Raw genomic sequence first — 16,108 nt, 5'->3', positions numbered from 1 at the left:
GAGTCTGGTTGGCTACGGGGCTCCCAGTAGGGAGCCGAGAGCCTAGGTGGCAGCCCAGATCGGTCAGAGTGGGGAGCCAGAACCCCAGGGGGAGCAGGGCTCTGAAGGAACAGAAATGGACACTGTGTGGGATTAGTTAGCTCTCATGCCCCAGGCCAAGCTGTGGACTCTGGGCCTATATGAAAAGTTCTTAACAGAAACTGTAGTTAAGATCTTACATCCACATTAAATGGATTATGGCCCATCAGGCTCCCTGCAAGGAATGGGAAGCCCAAGCAGCAGCCTGAACTGGGACCCTGGGTAGCACCTGGCTTGGAGCGGAGACCAGGCAGCAGCCCAGCTAGGGAGCCAGCTTTCTTGTCAATTTCACAGCTCCGCTGGACAAGAATGACAGCCAATAGCTGTAAGTAAGACAGTGTCTACAGGGACGCTGCGTCGCCTGAGCTACACTGACACAAGCAGGACCGGTGCTAGGGGTTTGAGCGCCCTAGGCGCACGGCAATTTTGCCGCCCTGCGCGCTGGTCCCGCGGCTCCGGTGGAGCTGCTGCAGTGGTGCCTGCGGAGGGTCTGGTGCTCCGCGGCTCTGGTGGAGCTGCCACAGTCGTGCCTGCGGGCGGTTGACCAAAGCCACGCGAGGAGCCAACAGTCCACAGGCACCACTGCGGCAGCTCCACCGGAGCCGCCTGCCGCCCCTTCTGGCAAAACAGCGCCCACCAATTATTCTGGCGCCCTAGGCGATTGCCTAGGCTGCCTAAATGGTAGCGCCGGCCCTGGACACAAGCCCTATGTCTCTCGTGGAGGTGGAGTTATTATGTTGGTGTAGCAGGGCACTTACATAGGTGGGAACAAGGCTGCAGTGCACACGCTGACATGATTAGGTCGACGTAAGCTGCCTTACATCAACCTAACGCTATAGTGTAGACCAGGCAGTTGTAGCACAGGTGTACACTTCAGATGTGTTGTTAGATCCTGGGCTGCTCCTGAAGATGCCCAGGTAGTATCTACAGCCAAGAGCATTTTTCTGTGCACATCTGGTGAAGAAGGTATGACCATTCTCTCTGATACAGATTTTGCAACAATTATCCAGGTCTTTGTCAGCTTCATATTAGTTTGCTTCAATGTACTTACCTGGGGCTACACCTTGAGACCACTTGGAGACTGAAGGTTGTGCAGAATGCTCTCATTTGCTTAGCAAGAGAAGTTTCACCTTGGAAGTGCATTACATCACTGCCTGGGGATCTGCTCTAGCTGCCAGTAGGTTTCTGTGGGCAGTCTGAGGTGTTAGTGCTACTATATAAACCTAGATGGTTTGGGACTTGGCTACTTCAGAGAGAATGTGTCTCTCTGCATTCTACAGCAGGAGGTGAGATCAGCAGAGATTCTTGAGCAGGAACCACCTCAGACTGAAGAGGAGCAAGCTTGACTTGGAGTCTGGTAGAGCCAGGCACACTGAGAAACCCACCACCTTTTTTAGGCTTTGGGGGTTGATGGGGAAAGCTAAGACTTTGAGGGACTTAATGGATACTTATGACCAATCCTTTTAAATGTATAGGATGTGCCCAGAGCATACAATGGGCATCTAGAGGATTTTATAAATCTAAAGAAATGTAAGTCTCTCAAAAAGTATTAGTGTGCTTGGTTTTTTGGTTTTTTTTTACCCTTGAAGACAGGTTTCACATAATGACTGAAAGCAGCAGTGAACATAAGCATGAGGACTTCACCCGAGTTCTCAGCTCCACAGATCAGCATAATTGGTAGGCTTAGCTCAAAAGACTGAGGCCTGAATAACACTGCTGACCGATCTGAAGTAGTCTGCATTGGAAGTCTGACCCAAAGACCAGTGAAGTAAACAGAAAGATTCCCACTGACCTTGGTAAGCTTTGGATCAAGCACTATGTGCCTGGCTCAAGATAGTTTAGTTACTCCAGACCTTCCATGGTCATTAGATTACAAATCACAATAGCTACCAAAAAAAAAAAAAAAAGGCGATCCACTACTTTCCTCAGCTCAATTTCCCCCAAGATCTGCTATGAGTACTATACATCAGGAAAAGTTTAGCCATATGTGACATTATTGATATAAACTGGGACCATATAGAACATGGTTTGCAACCAAGGTCCTGTAGTGGCACCAAATCCTATGTAAAGGGGGCCATATAAGGTGTCGAAGACCAGGTTATGGGTTACTGGTTATGATTATGCTGTCTGTATGTCTGTATCATTTTGTAATTGAAGTTATAAGTATTGGCTCTATACTGTCTGTATTTCAAATTGGTGCTGCAGTTCTGGGAAACACCCCAGACAAGTTGGTGTTAGCTCTGCTTAGCCTGCTTGATGGCCCATTAAGGAACATCAGCTACACATCTGATCCATTGAGAGGAGGCAGATACGCCTTGTGACTCAGCAAAGTATGCAGGGACTTGCCCCTGTGACTCCAAACTCCATTTTGCTGTAATTTTCCACACTAAGAACAAAGAAATGTTCTTACACCTGGAAGTGCCTATATAAGGCTGATGCCTTATCTCCATTTTGTCTTCAATCCTGCTTCCTACCTCTGGAGGGACTTTGCTACAAACTGAGGCTCTACACGAAGGACTGATGACCCATCCCAGTGGGGGATGTACTCCAGAGACTTGATTTGAACCTGCAGTTTACTCCATCACTGCTACAAGCCTGAACTAAGAACTTTGCCATTACTGTATGTAATTGATTCCATTTAACCAATTCTAGCTCTCATCTCTATCTTTTTCCTTTTATGAATAAACCTTTAGATTTTAGATTCTAAAGGATTGGCAACAGCGTGATTTGTGGGTAAGATCTGATGTGTATATTGACCTGGGTCTGGGCTTGGTCCTTTAGGATGGAGAGAACCTTTTTCTTTTACTGGGGTGTTGGTTTTCATAACCATTCATCCCCAGGACGGGTGGCACTGGTGGTGATACTGGGAGACTGGAGTGTCTAAGGAAATTGCTTGTGTGACTTGTGGTTAGCCAGTGGGGTGAAACCGAAGTCATTTTTGTCTGGCTGGTTTGGTTTGCCTTAGAGGTGGAAAAACCCCAGCCTTGGGCTGCGACTGCCCTGTTTGAGCAATTGGTCCTGAATTGGCACTCTCAGTTGGGTCCCGCCAGAACCGCATCGTCACACCATAAACATACAACAATGAACTCCTAAGACTTCTTAGTAATTAGTTACACAACTACACTTCAGTGTAGTAATCTGTAGCATATGATCATCACAAAACAGTTTTTCATTATCAATTACCTGTTTTACTGGTAAAAACTTGCAGATTCAGAGATCTAGGTTCCATCTCCTGTTCTTGAGAGTAATCATAGCCAAAATTCACAAATCTAGAAGTAAATAGAGACCATTAAATACATTTCTTTGTCCACAATGATTTTTAAAGAGTACATTGAACCCAGGAAAGGTCATAAGGGAAATGTAAGAATTAGATTATTATTAATCATTCCATAAGAAACAACTGATCGGTCTGTTTCTGTTACTCTCTTAGGGTTGGGACTGCAGTCAAAATGCAGCAATTGCTTCATAACCATATTTTAAAAGGCAACATCCCATATGCCTGCAAGTTATTTCTTCATTGTACCATACTGCTTAATCCCACACTAGCTGAATCAAGATGAAGGAAAATTATGTTGGAGGGTCTCAAATTTATTCACTCATCATATCTGAGAGGTCAAAGGGTTTGGAGCCCAACTCTACCACCCTTACTCATGCCAAGTAACACCTTACTCTGTGAGTAGTCACACTGATTTCAATGGGAATAGTCACAAAATAAGGGAAGGGGGCAGCAGAATTGTGCTTATTTCTATGGTGTTACCAGTTCTGCATTTTTGTTCTTTTTCAGATTCTAATGTTGTCTGTAGTTTTCACAGATCTTGGAAAAATCTAACATGGCATAAGTGTTAATTATTAGCTACAATCTATCAATAGTAAATTATGCACTAAATCATTTTTTTAAAAATGGTCCTCCTCCAGACATATTTCTCAATCTTTCCACAAAGATTCGGATGAGCTTTAGCAATTGTGAAGTTGGTTTTCTTCAGTACTATATCATAACTCTAACAGCCTGCCCTGGTTCTTTAAGGTAGACTCCATGTCCACCACTACCAAGCTCCAGCTTTCTGCTTAGTACTGAAGCATGCTGGAAGTGCTAGTGTGGGGTACAGTTTGGAACTGTAAGCTACCACTGCAAGGCATGCTGGGAAAGAGAAAGGGTATATAAATAGCTATCATCCCTCATAACAGGAAGAGATGGAGACAAAAGATGAGCTGTTGGTCTGCCCAATTACCAGCCTGGGGCTGAGCCCGGTAGCTGGAAAAGGAATCCCAGAAATGGAATGGAAGCCAGCTGTAGAGAGGCTGTGACCTCAGAAGGAAACTAAGGAAAGTTGGTTTTATTTCGATGGGGACACTGTATCCTCCAGGAAGGGTGGTTTAGTCTACATTTGTTTCTCCAGCCAAACCGCTCCCAATGGGAAGGGACCTGTGACCATGTTAAACTTCTCATCTGGCTTCCCCATACCATGGAAGGAGTCGAAGGAGGGGAAGGTCATATGTGACACTGCTTCCTCCCCTTTACCTCCACATAAGTCAGGTCACAACAACAGGTACACGGATTCAGGTCATACGGTGCAAAGATGCATGCAATGCCAAATGAAGTTAATGTGTTAATAAACCAAACTTTAGACACACATGTTGACAAATGAGACAAAAAATACTCTATGATCCACTTACTTTAATCCTATGTCTCTTAAAGAGATGTCCAGGGATGCTTCAAGCTGTTAACCCAAAAATCAGAACACACCTACATTATTCAGTATTTAAGGTTGGTCTTGCAGTCCAGTAAAGGATACATCAGGCTCATTCACTCTTCATCCAACTCACCAATTTCACAAAGGAAAACATGGATTCACTGACCACCACTCGATCCTTTTAAGCATTCAAAAACTCAGAAAATAGTTCCCCCTCCCAGTAGGGGTTATACAATTCTGGAATGGGATACTTTTGTGTTAAGCCAATGTAAAAGTTTAATGTCTTTGTAAATCTAACTAAGGCTAGTTTCATATTTTAAACAACTTAAAATTTGTGTCACTGGGAATGCCATACTGTCTTTATATGAGAAGTACATCAAAACAGCTGAGCTTCAACCCAGCAATATTACAGGAATTTCAAGTAAAGGGGGCGGGAGGTGCAGAGAGTCATGGTCTGGACCCCTCAGTCTGCCTTTTAACTTACAGTGCACTGTGAGCAAAATTCACTCCCACACAGAAGCCTCAGATAAGATCCCCTAGAGACCACTTAACCAAACCTTTAGCTGGGATGCATCCACTTCCATGTGTCAGGGGCATCCAGGCAGGCCCCGAGCACTAAGATGAATTTCAGACTCTCTCATAAAGAATCCAGGCCAGATAACTACAGAGTGCCCTCCACACTCAATGACATATAGACTCAATTTTGTTTCCATTGAAGTCAATGGGAGCAGGAGCAGGCCTTCATTTCTTCATCTAATTTGATTTGCAAGTGCTGCTTAATTCTATTGGTCTAAAATTAGAGTAATTCCATGAACTTCAGTGGGATTGCACAGATGTTCTAGATGGTTTAAATAGTACTTAATCCTGCCAGGAGTGCAGGGGACTGGACTAGATGACCTCTCAAGGTCTCTTCCAGTCCTACGATTATACGTTAATCTAAAATCAGTGGAGTAACTAACATATTTAGATTAGAAACCAGTCATTACATTTTGAAGAACATTTCCAAGGTTTGTGGTTTTATATAATAATTCATGCTAATAAAAATATCAAATACAAATACTTGTGAATAAACTTAATTATCATCCCTCAAAATACATAACTAAATCCCCCCTCAGACTAGCTATATGACAAGTTTATATCTTTGACTTACTATTAAATTAAAGTTTTCATCGGGGTAAAACTGGATACATTTTAAGATATTCCTTGATTCCTAAAATTAAGAGAGAGACTTTTATTATAATAAATCGAGCCACATCACGCAGACTGAGAGATGGTTGGAAAGTCCATCATTCACCCATTTGCTAACATGCATAAGGCAACGAGTGGATGAGAAAGAAGGCCAAAACCACACACTACACCCTCAAATAGCACTCCCCAGCACACATGCTTCCTTCCTGTCCCAGATCAGTTGTCTATCTTCTGTCTATAATTGGTTACGGTCTTGTGCAATACCCAATCACACGCCTCTTTCACACACCGAAAGCCACTAGAAGGTTACAGAACAGCTTTCAGTAACCTTTTGCTCCATAGAGACTAAAGCTATTAAGAACTGTATCTTATTTTGCACATCTCCAAAAGGCCTCTTGCAAAAAGTAGAATAGAGATGAGCTCTTCATTATATATTACACTTCCCATCCTTTCTGAAATACTCCAGCTAATTTCAGGGCGTCAGAAAAACCCAAATGAACTAGCTCTGAAAGTACATTTTTGTTCATGCATAACTTAGGCTAAGTTTGGCTATTCCCATTAGTCAGAATGAAAAGCGGTTTGAAACGTTCCTCAGTTGGTGCACACGGTCTATGCTTTCTTACATCTATATGCCCTGGCTTGCAAATGACATTCTCTCATAAATTGGCATGTCCATATTCCTATGGCACATGTGCTAGCTATAATAGGTTTAGATAATCACGTACATCAGCACTATCTTTAAAAAAAATCCCTCTGTTACCTGGGAAGCACTGTCACCACATCTCACTGCAAATACTCACATGTAAACAATAGCATGGAAAATCTAATTTCGGCCTCTAATTTTCATTACCCTGCTCTTCTTACTACCCAAAATAATCCAACTCACACCATTATTACTGGTTTTTAAACTCAAACTTTCATGTCAGAAAAATGAAAGAGATGAGAACACACATCGATTCAATTTTTTCCCACCTTTGGAACAATGTAGAAGAGTCTTTGTTCTGTCATATCCCATTGTGCCCAAATGAGATCATCTGCAACTCTGTCTCTTGGGAGCTGGCCTGAGTTTTGAATCACCTGAAGGGAAAGATTTAAAAAAATGAGCTGAACACTATAAGTCAAATATTCTTCTGTAATGAAGATGATGAACAACTCAGGCTTTCAGAAGATAAACAGCAGCACACAGAACAGCCTGATTGTTTTAATATTTCCAGGTAGCTTAAATGTCCTATTTGCTCATTTCATAGGAATCTCTGTAAACCAGAGGGTCTGGCACATTGCAGAGGCAGTATGTTCAGTTCAGGAGAAATATTTGCTAGTTCCCAAGGAAGTTGCATCTAGGAGTTCCTAGATTGGAAGGATAGTTTGGCAGAGTTGGGAGGGGAAGGGAAATCACAAAGGACAACTTACCCTCCCAAGTCCCTTGAAGGTGGGGAGGGAGAATAGATGGCAAGCTTAGTCCCAGGGAAGGGCAGAGAAATGGGATGCGAGATGCTTTTGAACTGACTGCAACTATCTTGATTAGCCAATGAAGGAGGAAAGTTGTTAGTTCCAAAGGGAGTCTTGTCTCCTCTTTCCAAACACATGATGAATGAGGAGGGAAGAAGCTAAAATAGTGGGAAATGATTAGGACCATCTAAGTTTACCCTTGGCAGATGCAGAAAGACGTCATTTCAAGTAACAGTTAAACAGTTTATTTATAAACAGAAACTAGCATAGACTAAGGGCCTGATTTTCAGTTACTCTAAAGCCCTTTTCCCTATTCTTACAGTTTTTTTAAAAAATTGCATCCACCTTAAGACACCTCTTCACCACCAGAGCAGTGTGAAAGGCCTTACAGTAACTGAGAATAAGGACTCATAGGTTTGGAGGGGAAACGTTTATTTGCCACCATAGGCACCGACTCTGTGGGTGCTCCGGAGCTGGAGCACCCACAGGGGAAAATTGATGAGTGCTCAGCACCCACCGGCAGCTCCCCACCCCGCTTGCCTCCACCTCCTCCCCTGAGTGCACCGCGTGCCTGCTTCCCCACCCCCCACAGCTCCCAGCCCTTGCACTGCGAAACAGCTGTTTAGCGTGGCTGGGAGGGACGGGGGAGGAGGCGGAATGCAGCGCGCTAGGGGGAAGAGGCGGGGCCGGGTGGGGATTTGGGGAAGGGGTCCAATAGGGGCAGAGAGGGGGTGGAGTTGGGGCATGGACTTTAGGAAAGGAGTTGGAATGGGGCGGGACAGGAGCAAGGCGGCACGAGCACCCACCGGCGCAGGGGAAAGTTGGCGCCTATGTTTGCCACAATTAAATGAATTGTGGTTTTCATGATATAGCAAATACATGACAACTGCATTAGACTGACACTGATTATTGCATTTCATTTTAAATAGGACACACACTAGTGGATTTGTATATAGTCTTCTAATAATGGCACCACTAATTAATGTTACTACTAGCAACTAATACAATTAATTAATGTTACTACTAGCAACTATAATATCATATGTTATAAATACAGGGGAATGAATAATTCAAAGCATTCACATCACCACTTTCAAACTGAATTTTAGATACATCATTCGGTTTTGTTGCTACTTCATCATCCTCCCTACAGGTCATCTTTCTAAACTCTCCTCCATGTCAGAGTCCTAGAACACAAGGGTGAGTGAAAGCCCTTTAGCTCCATTCTTATCACTCAAAATATTTTGGCTTTGGGGAAGCTGTGAACCTCAGTCTAAACATACCCTTTGATAAGGTCAAGTTCATAGACTTAAGGAGAAGGCAATGAGATGACTAAATTTCCTCATAAGTTACACAGTATCTGGTTGAATAACCTGCTATACTATCTGTACATTTATTAATATAGCTTTCACAGTTGTAGCTACAGTTTAAAGCATTATCAAAACAACAATTTACAAAGGTCAGAAAAATAACAGTAGAAAACTGGATATAAGATAGTCTTCCTCTAATTTTTCAATAAAAGCATCAAAAGAAAGTTGGTTTCTTACCACTTTGTGGTGATCTTCTGTGACAACATGAATGTGAAATTGTTCAATATCTTTAAAATTAGAAATATTGAAATTAAATTTTTTTAAAACTATGTTAATATGGTTAGCAAAACAATTTAACCACCTAGCACTGGAAAGTTGTGAGCTGCCATATTAGTATCAAGAAAAATCAACTCCTGGCATAAGAGTTAAGCTGAATAATGGGCCAAATCTTACAGTCCTTACTCAGGTAAAACTCCCATCAAAATCATTGAGATTTTCCCTGAGTAAGGACTACAAGATACGGCCAATGGATACTGTAAGGGCATTGCTGTAGTTTATAGCACCCGTTTTAATTTCTGGAATTTATATCCAAAGTATAAAATAAGAGTAGCTCTACTTAAGTCAACAGAACTGCTCTGAAATTATACCAATATATGAGAAAGCATAATTTCACCTTCAATTCTTTTTAAAAAAAAAGGGGGGGGGCTGCTTATTGGCAATGTATTACCTAATCAAAAATAAAATAAGAACATAGTCAAGATTGGCCATTCCTCCAATATTGGAAATAATCTTATTAAAGTATACCTTTGTTGGAATAGCATCTGTAATATTATTATTGGCCGAGATCTTTCTTATTTCTATATTGGCTTTTATGGAAAGGAGAAATAAGTAAATAAAAACAGCTATTGAAGCCAAATTAGCAATATAGTTGTAGTCTACACTGTTTCAAAATAATAGCATGTCCATATTTAACCAGAGAAGCAATATATATTTAAAATATTAACTCAAATACTTACATTTATCTTCTGAAATTAGTAAGAGATGGCTTTCTGGAAAAGGATTTCTGTTTGTAGCTGGATAGAGAAACTGTAAAAGGAAATTGTATAAAAATAATGGCCAAGAGACTTTGTTGCTAAAGCTAATCTAAGCTGTTTATAATTTTTAAGAGATTTATGGACAGCAGAATAATTTTTGTATACAGACTGCCACATTGATAATCCTCCACAAACAACAGCAGCAGCATTACTACAGATGAAAATCATCATTAGTTGCTATGAAAATAATCTTAGATTCAAGATAGATAAAATAGACAGTTCAAATCAAAAGCATAGTCTACCTATATTGTACTAAATATTACAAAAGCATAATCTCTCTCAGTTACATAATGCAATATTGGCACTTTTAAATTCCCCTGCTTTTTCACTTTAAAGTAATAAATGAAAAGCTACAGTCAGAATAGTTGAATCATTTACCTGTACTCTGATACAGGTATCCACAGCCTTTAGGACTCTTACATTATTAACTGGGTGAATTTCAATGAGCAAGGTCAAACACTTAGATACTGCAAAAAGAACATAAATTTCAAACTATATTAATCTGTTTTATAAAGTTCTGTTTTATAAAATAAGGGATACAAGCAAAAGTAGTGTTGCAAAATCCCTATAACAGTGTCGGTTTTACCTTCACAATTAAAAATAAGCCATTTTTGGTACCTGGCTGCAATAGTTGATTTACTCTTTCTTCCTTTGTTGACTGAAGAAAACTGACTGCTACGTAACAAAAAACAAAATATGTATATTCACTATTTCATCTTAGTGAACATTTCCAAATACCAAATCACATAAAATCTAATAGAAGAAAATTCATCACTGAACCAAACTTTAAAAGATGTACTAGACATGCAGAAACTTAAGAAGTGGTCAGTTTGTTTAAAAAGAAAAAGAGCAGTCACAGTAATCACATTGTCACCTAGATATTCTAGTGACAGATGCATTAAAAATGCAGAGAAGGAGATAGTCAAGAGCTGCTTCTAGGTAAAATATTTCTCATTATTTCTAGATTTAAATTTATCCAGATTAGTAAAATAAAAACTTTTCTATATCATGACACAGTATAATTTTAATGAGATAAAGACGACACTTACCTAGTAATGTCTTTTCATTGTTGATCGAACAACTGATTATGTGCAGATCTTTTTCAAAGGTATACAGATGCTATTGGGAAATAAATTTTGAGTTAAATATATAGCGTGGATTGTTTGTTTCACTCACTTAATACAAACTATTTTTAAAGTCTCTACTCCTTAGGAAAACAACACTGATCAAGCAGCAAAGAATCCTGTGGCACCTTATAGACTAACAGAGGTTTTGTAGTATGAGCTTTCGTAGGTGAATAATCGCAATTAATTTTTTAATCGCTTGACAGCCCTACTTTTTTAGAAAACATGTTCAATTCAGCTGTTTTTTAAAACTCATTAGCATTCATATCTGCCCGATGCAGTATAAAATAAGTCAGATTGCTATGCAGACAGATTGCTACAAAACTTTATTTGAATGCTTTATGCTGGGGTGTGGAAAGATCACAACAGTAACTTTTATTTCAAAACAAACACTTCAGACATAAGAATATCATTTTTTAGGGCATCAAAACCTAGAAAGCAGAGATATTCTCCTTTCTAGATCTACATGTGGCATTAGCCTTACCTCATTTTGTTTATTAAGAGGATCATATAATCCAATGCAGGTACTCCCACTTCCCTGTAAATTAAATGAAATAACTGTCAATTTATCTAGATTTACATAGACATTTGTTAAACATTGTTTTCTCCTTTCCAATATTACCCCCCTCTTCTCTCCTATCACCAATTCTTTCCATTCCCGTTCACTCCTGTCCATTTTCTGGCCTTTGGTTTCATACGTATTGCTCTATTACTTTAACTCCAAAAAAGGGGAGTGAGAAAATAGGGGATGAGGGATTGCTGTGTTTTGTGTTTTTTTGTTGTGGTTTTGGTTTTTAGAACAGTTACATGTGACAACTGATCAACTCACCACCACAACTGAACCTGCCTCCCCTTATAAGCTGAAATTCACTTCTCTACCCCACTGAAGCCCTATGTAGGCTCCCCACTCAACCTCCACAAGGGCAGGGTGGCAATGAAGCAACATCTTGGCACCTTTTGTGCACCATGGAAAGGGGATTCTGTGCTGATGCTCTGTAGGATATTTTGGGGTGAGATGCACCAGATCTGGGGGATCTGCGATTATATGGATGCAGTGGCTAAAAACTTCACATCCGGGTGCAGAGAGGCTGCCACATAGGCCAGAGGCCTACCTGCATTTGGAGGATGAATGTAGCCCCTACCCTGGGAACTATCAAGACAAATGCTAAATAGATTTCACAAGCTGTTTATATATAGCTCCAGATTGTCAACACAATTATTGACAGTCTACTGCCTTATAAAAAACAAACACCACCTACAGCTGATTTATATAATGATGTACTGGTTATTGTTTACACTACTTCTGAAGACAAACAGATTAAACTGTTTTCTTTTTAATGAGCAAGACTCTTTATGGTTTTCCATGCTTTAGGTTTTCCAGATCTATTTCCATTTTTGGTATCTGACTGGCAGCAAATTGGTGCATTTCCATTTTCAGTTGGAAGCTACAACCACTCTCAAAGTGTGCATAAAGTTACCAGGTTAATGAAGCTACATCCAGCTATGTAACCTTGCACTCATCAGACTACAATCGTTGAGTCTGCTTGATACAATAACACCACTGTTTTTAACAATAGAGCATGAGAAAATGGACCTGTAGTGGTTTGCAAAATTACTGCACTTTGTTTTGTGAAGTAGACATAGGGCCCTTCATTTTCAACTTTTATTTCATTTAATTTTTCCCAGGAATTTATCAGTGTTTATTACCACAACAACAAAAACAGGTGAAAATCAGTGCAAAAAACTATGAATAATTTTTCTGGGTAAACACTGGGGTTTATTTTGGTGAACAGAAAGACAGGTGGGGGGGGAGTATTCAGTAGATTAATGCATTGAATTCTGTTCATCAACGTGGTCTGGTTTGCTGCAGAACAAAAACAGAACACAAAACACAATGCCACCTCTGAGTTTAAGAAAACAATATCTCTAATCCCCAAATAAAACTTTTCATTTGAATAAACAGCTTACTGTTGTAGACCTAGAACTATTAGCCTATAAATATTTACATTTAATAATTGGGCCACACCATTTGCCGGACATACACTTAACTTCATCCTTTTCTCTCTTTTTTTTTTTAAACTTTCGAATACTTCCTTGTGTTCTGAAACGTATTCTGATATAGATTTTTGCTTTCTTCCCATTTTAGGGTGTAAAATCTTTAAACGGTTATCCGCTAACAGCTTGAAATGTGTATGTGGTGGGCATGAGAATCATCAGTAAGTTCAGATGTGCATACACTTCAGACTTTGTGTGCGTGCCTGTTTGTTTATTGTGTGTATCTTCTAGACTAATACATAGCCTTACTTCAACAGGCAGCTTTGCATACACACACAGACTAACGTATTATCCAAATACAGATAGCTTATGCAATGTATTGTATTTTCCTAATAAAACAAGTTATTTTTATATATTTGAATGATACAAAAGTAGGGTGAAAATCAGAAAAAAAATGAAAATGTTGTGAAATCCAGGGATTTTTCAGTAAAAATCGGTCTAAACTGAAAATGAAAGTATTTATAAGGGCCTGGTCATGCATTCTCTTAAACATACCTGCTACCACAGTAGCTAAGCTCTGAACAACAAAACTCTTCTATGATCCTATTTCAGAAAAGAAAAGGGGAAAAGAAAAAAAAAAAAGCATGTGCTTAAGTTCCACTGACTTAAAATTAATCATTCCTGAATAGGACCAAATTGAGACCTTACTGACTTCAGTGGGAGCAGGAGCAGGCCCCTATAATCTGGCATTTTCTGTACTTTGCTAAGACAAGTGTATTTCATAAAAACTGGACTCATAGCTGTAATAATCAAAGTTCCACATCAAGACTATGCATGTGCTAGCATATTGTTACCAAGTGCACTTACAGGATTCCTACGTTGCTTTTCAGGGGAAAAGTGCTTACCCTGTGACTAATAATCTGTTTTTTTTAAACAGGTATGTGACAACTGTATATGCCATGAAAGACAAAGGCCACGTTTTTTCTAATCTCAACATTATTTTATAATTTTTGTAAAAGCTTGAAAATAACGTCCATCCTCCTCCTTCCACTGATCCTACACACAATACATATGGTCTTTTTTCACTTGGCAGATACAGATTGTTTTCCAATTGTGTTTAATGGGACAGAAACCAAAATAGCTGTTTAGCTAACACCCTTGTCTGTGCCCGAGCCTTGCTGATGATGTTAGTATGAACATGAAGTGCTCTGACAAGTGTTAGAGTTAACTGCTGCCAGAGAGCCAGCAGGAAGGACACATGTTTAAGTTTCTCTCACAAAAATGGTGGCTCATTGATTAATATAGTTTACAATGGTTATTTAAAAGAAATCTAAAGACTAAATTGCCTTTGATAACACAATAAGATCTGCAGTTAACCAACACTAGTACGTGCAGTAATGAAGTTATTTCCCCATAGTGAATATAGGGAAGAACAAGTAAACCTGCAGATACTGGGGTAATCATATCTATTGATCTTGAATAAAATGAGAAAGCTTTTTGATATCATTTCTGTATATTAACAACAGAGTAGCAACATGAAAAAATACTCATCATTCAGAAGACATTCTTCACCAGTTTGCAAGTTTGAAGGTAGGTCAAAAATGGGACTTAAAACTTTACGGTATGTGTGGGTAACTGATAAGTAGCTAGATAAATTCAAGACCCTGTCCCTTCCTGCACAAAAAGAAGAAAGTCATAAAAAGTTCAGCAGATGGAAAAGTTTTGCCATACACAAGAGAACAAAGTAGATAAAACAGTACATTTGCTATCAGTCAACCAAATAGAACAAAAACCACCTTAGGCGGAATCCTGCCTCCATTAAGGTCAATGGCAAAACTCCAGTTGACTATCAGTGGAGCCAGCATTTCACCCTTAAGGCCTAAAAATGGTCCATTTTCCAAGCTTTGACAATTTGATGCAAAAAGCATCTTATGTACAGGATGAAATTTATACTTTTTGTATATCTTCCAACTTCTGGAGAAAAAAGTTAGCACACACAAGGGTCTGGGATAATTCAGATCCCCATCACGCAACTGCATCAGCATGGATGGACACAATCCTGCATGGAGTCTCACTAACTTCAGTAGGAATCTATCTGGGCATTAAGGCCAGCACGGATCCCACAGCAGGTTAGACACCTTATTTGTCTGTCTCACACAGACAACACTCCTCTCTCTAGGAGAAGGATGCATGTTTTTTGGGTTTTTTTAAACATACAACATATGACCAGCCCTCAAATTTGCCCAGTGGTGAAAATACTCCAAGGAGTACTCTCCAGTCCAGTAACAGGTTTTAAATCTTAAAACCCAAACAAAACATATCTGTGGCCTTCCCAAGAGAGCAAGGCTCCAGATGCCGGTTTGGTTCTGTAGTAGACTGATCTACCCGGGGGAAAGTCAGCCTACTTTGGCGAGACAGGAAGACAGGAAGACTGTTTTAACAAAAAACATGTTCTTCAGGACAGAGTTCAGAGCAGTTTGGCAGGTGGAAGCCTCATGCAAATGTGTTCTCCACTCTGCTACACCCAGTTTTCAGGATCTCCCTTGTGCCCTGCTACCACCACCTGGCACCACACAGAGTTTACTTCAGCCTGAGGAAAAGTAACTAGCCGGGGATGGGAAGGCAAACATGCTGAGCAAGCTCAGTGAATCCTGCTGTTTTTCCCAAGAGCCTGACTGCCATATGAAGTGATTGGACTGGCCAGTCTGCAGCCCTGGAATGCTTAATGCAACATTCCATACATGCTAGAAAGAAGGCACTTTCCCCTTATGAACAAAAATTGGCCTCCTCAAGTCTGTGGTGCCCAGAGGATCTGCTGTCAACATTTGCACAGATGAACTTTGCATAGATCAGAGTAAAATATGAATGCAGTTTTGTGTAATACAAAAATCTGATATTTCATTAAACTAAAATATAAAAAACAAACAAACAAAAAACAAAGGGAGGTTTGTTAATACTGCCAGGTGATGTGTAAAGGCCCCATAACTCTCCTTGCTGTCCTCATGCAAAGGAAAGCCTGCATCCACAAGAAAAGGGAATTCTGCTCTGCTGCAGCCTCTTCCTTCCCTTATCCTTGTGGAAGCCCTGGTGGATGCTCTGCTGTTTGGCGGGGGCAGGTCAAAGAATAAGAGGCATCTTTGGCAACACAGTTCCATTGGAAGTGTATTGCCCTGCAGCCT

The 16,108-nt window shown here is 40.2% G+C and overlaps 1 protein-coding gene across 4 annotated transcripts in view; it reads right to left on the bottom strand.

The window, feature by feature from the left end:
* Window positions 1-16,108, bottom strand: part of GSAP (gamma-secretase activating protein) — a 65,343-nt gene that overhangs the window by 37,916 nt on the left and 11,319 nt on the right. For 3 of the 4 annotated variants that reach the window (XM_050936836.1, XM_050936838.1, XM_050936839.1), the window contains exons 3-12: window positions 11,419-11,472; window positions 10,860-10,929; window positions 10,429-10,485; window positions 10,189-10,277; window positions 9,733-9,802; window positions 8,954-9,003; window positions 6,930-7,034; window positions 5,920-5,979; window positions 4,753-4,796; window positions 3,262-3,347 (exon numbers count right to left, since the gene is read on the bottom strand). In XM_050936836.1, coding sequence (XP_050792793.1) covers window positions 3,262-3,347; window positions 4,753-4,796; window positions 5,920-5,979; window positions 6,930-7,034; window positions 8,954-9,003; window positions 9,733-9,802; window positions 10,189-10,277; window positions 10,429-10,485; window positions 10,860-10,929; window positions 11,419-11,472 — 685 coding nt within the window. The remainder of the gene's footprint in view (window positions 1-3,261; window positions 3,348-4,752; window positions 4,797-5,919; window positions 5,980-6,929; window positions 7,035-8,953; window positions 9,004-9,732; window positions 9,803-10,188; window positions 10,278-10,428; window positions 10,486-10,859; window positions 10,930-11,418; window positions 11,473-16,108) is intronic. The other variant, XM_050936837.1, reaches the window with a different exon arrangement.

This window comes from Gopherus flavomarginatus, chromosome 1 (genome assembly GCF_025201925.1).
Source record: "Gopherus flavomarginatus isolate rGopFla2 chromosome 1, rGopFla2.mat.asm, whole genome shotgun sequence".
NCBI classification, from domain to species: domain Eukaryota; kingdom Metazoa; phylum Chordata; order Testudines; family Testudinidae; genus Gopherus; species Gopherus flavomarginatus.
The sequence above is the reverse complement of the archived record's forward strand: the minus strand, read 5'-3'. Positions and strand labels throughout refer to the sequence as shown.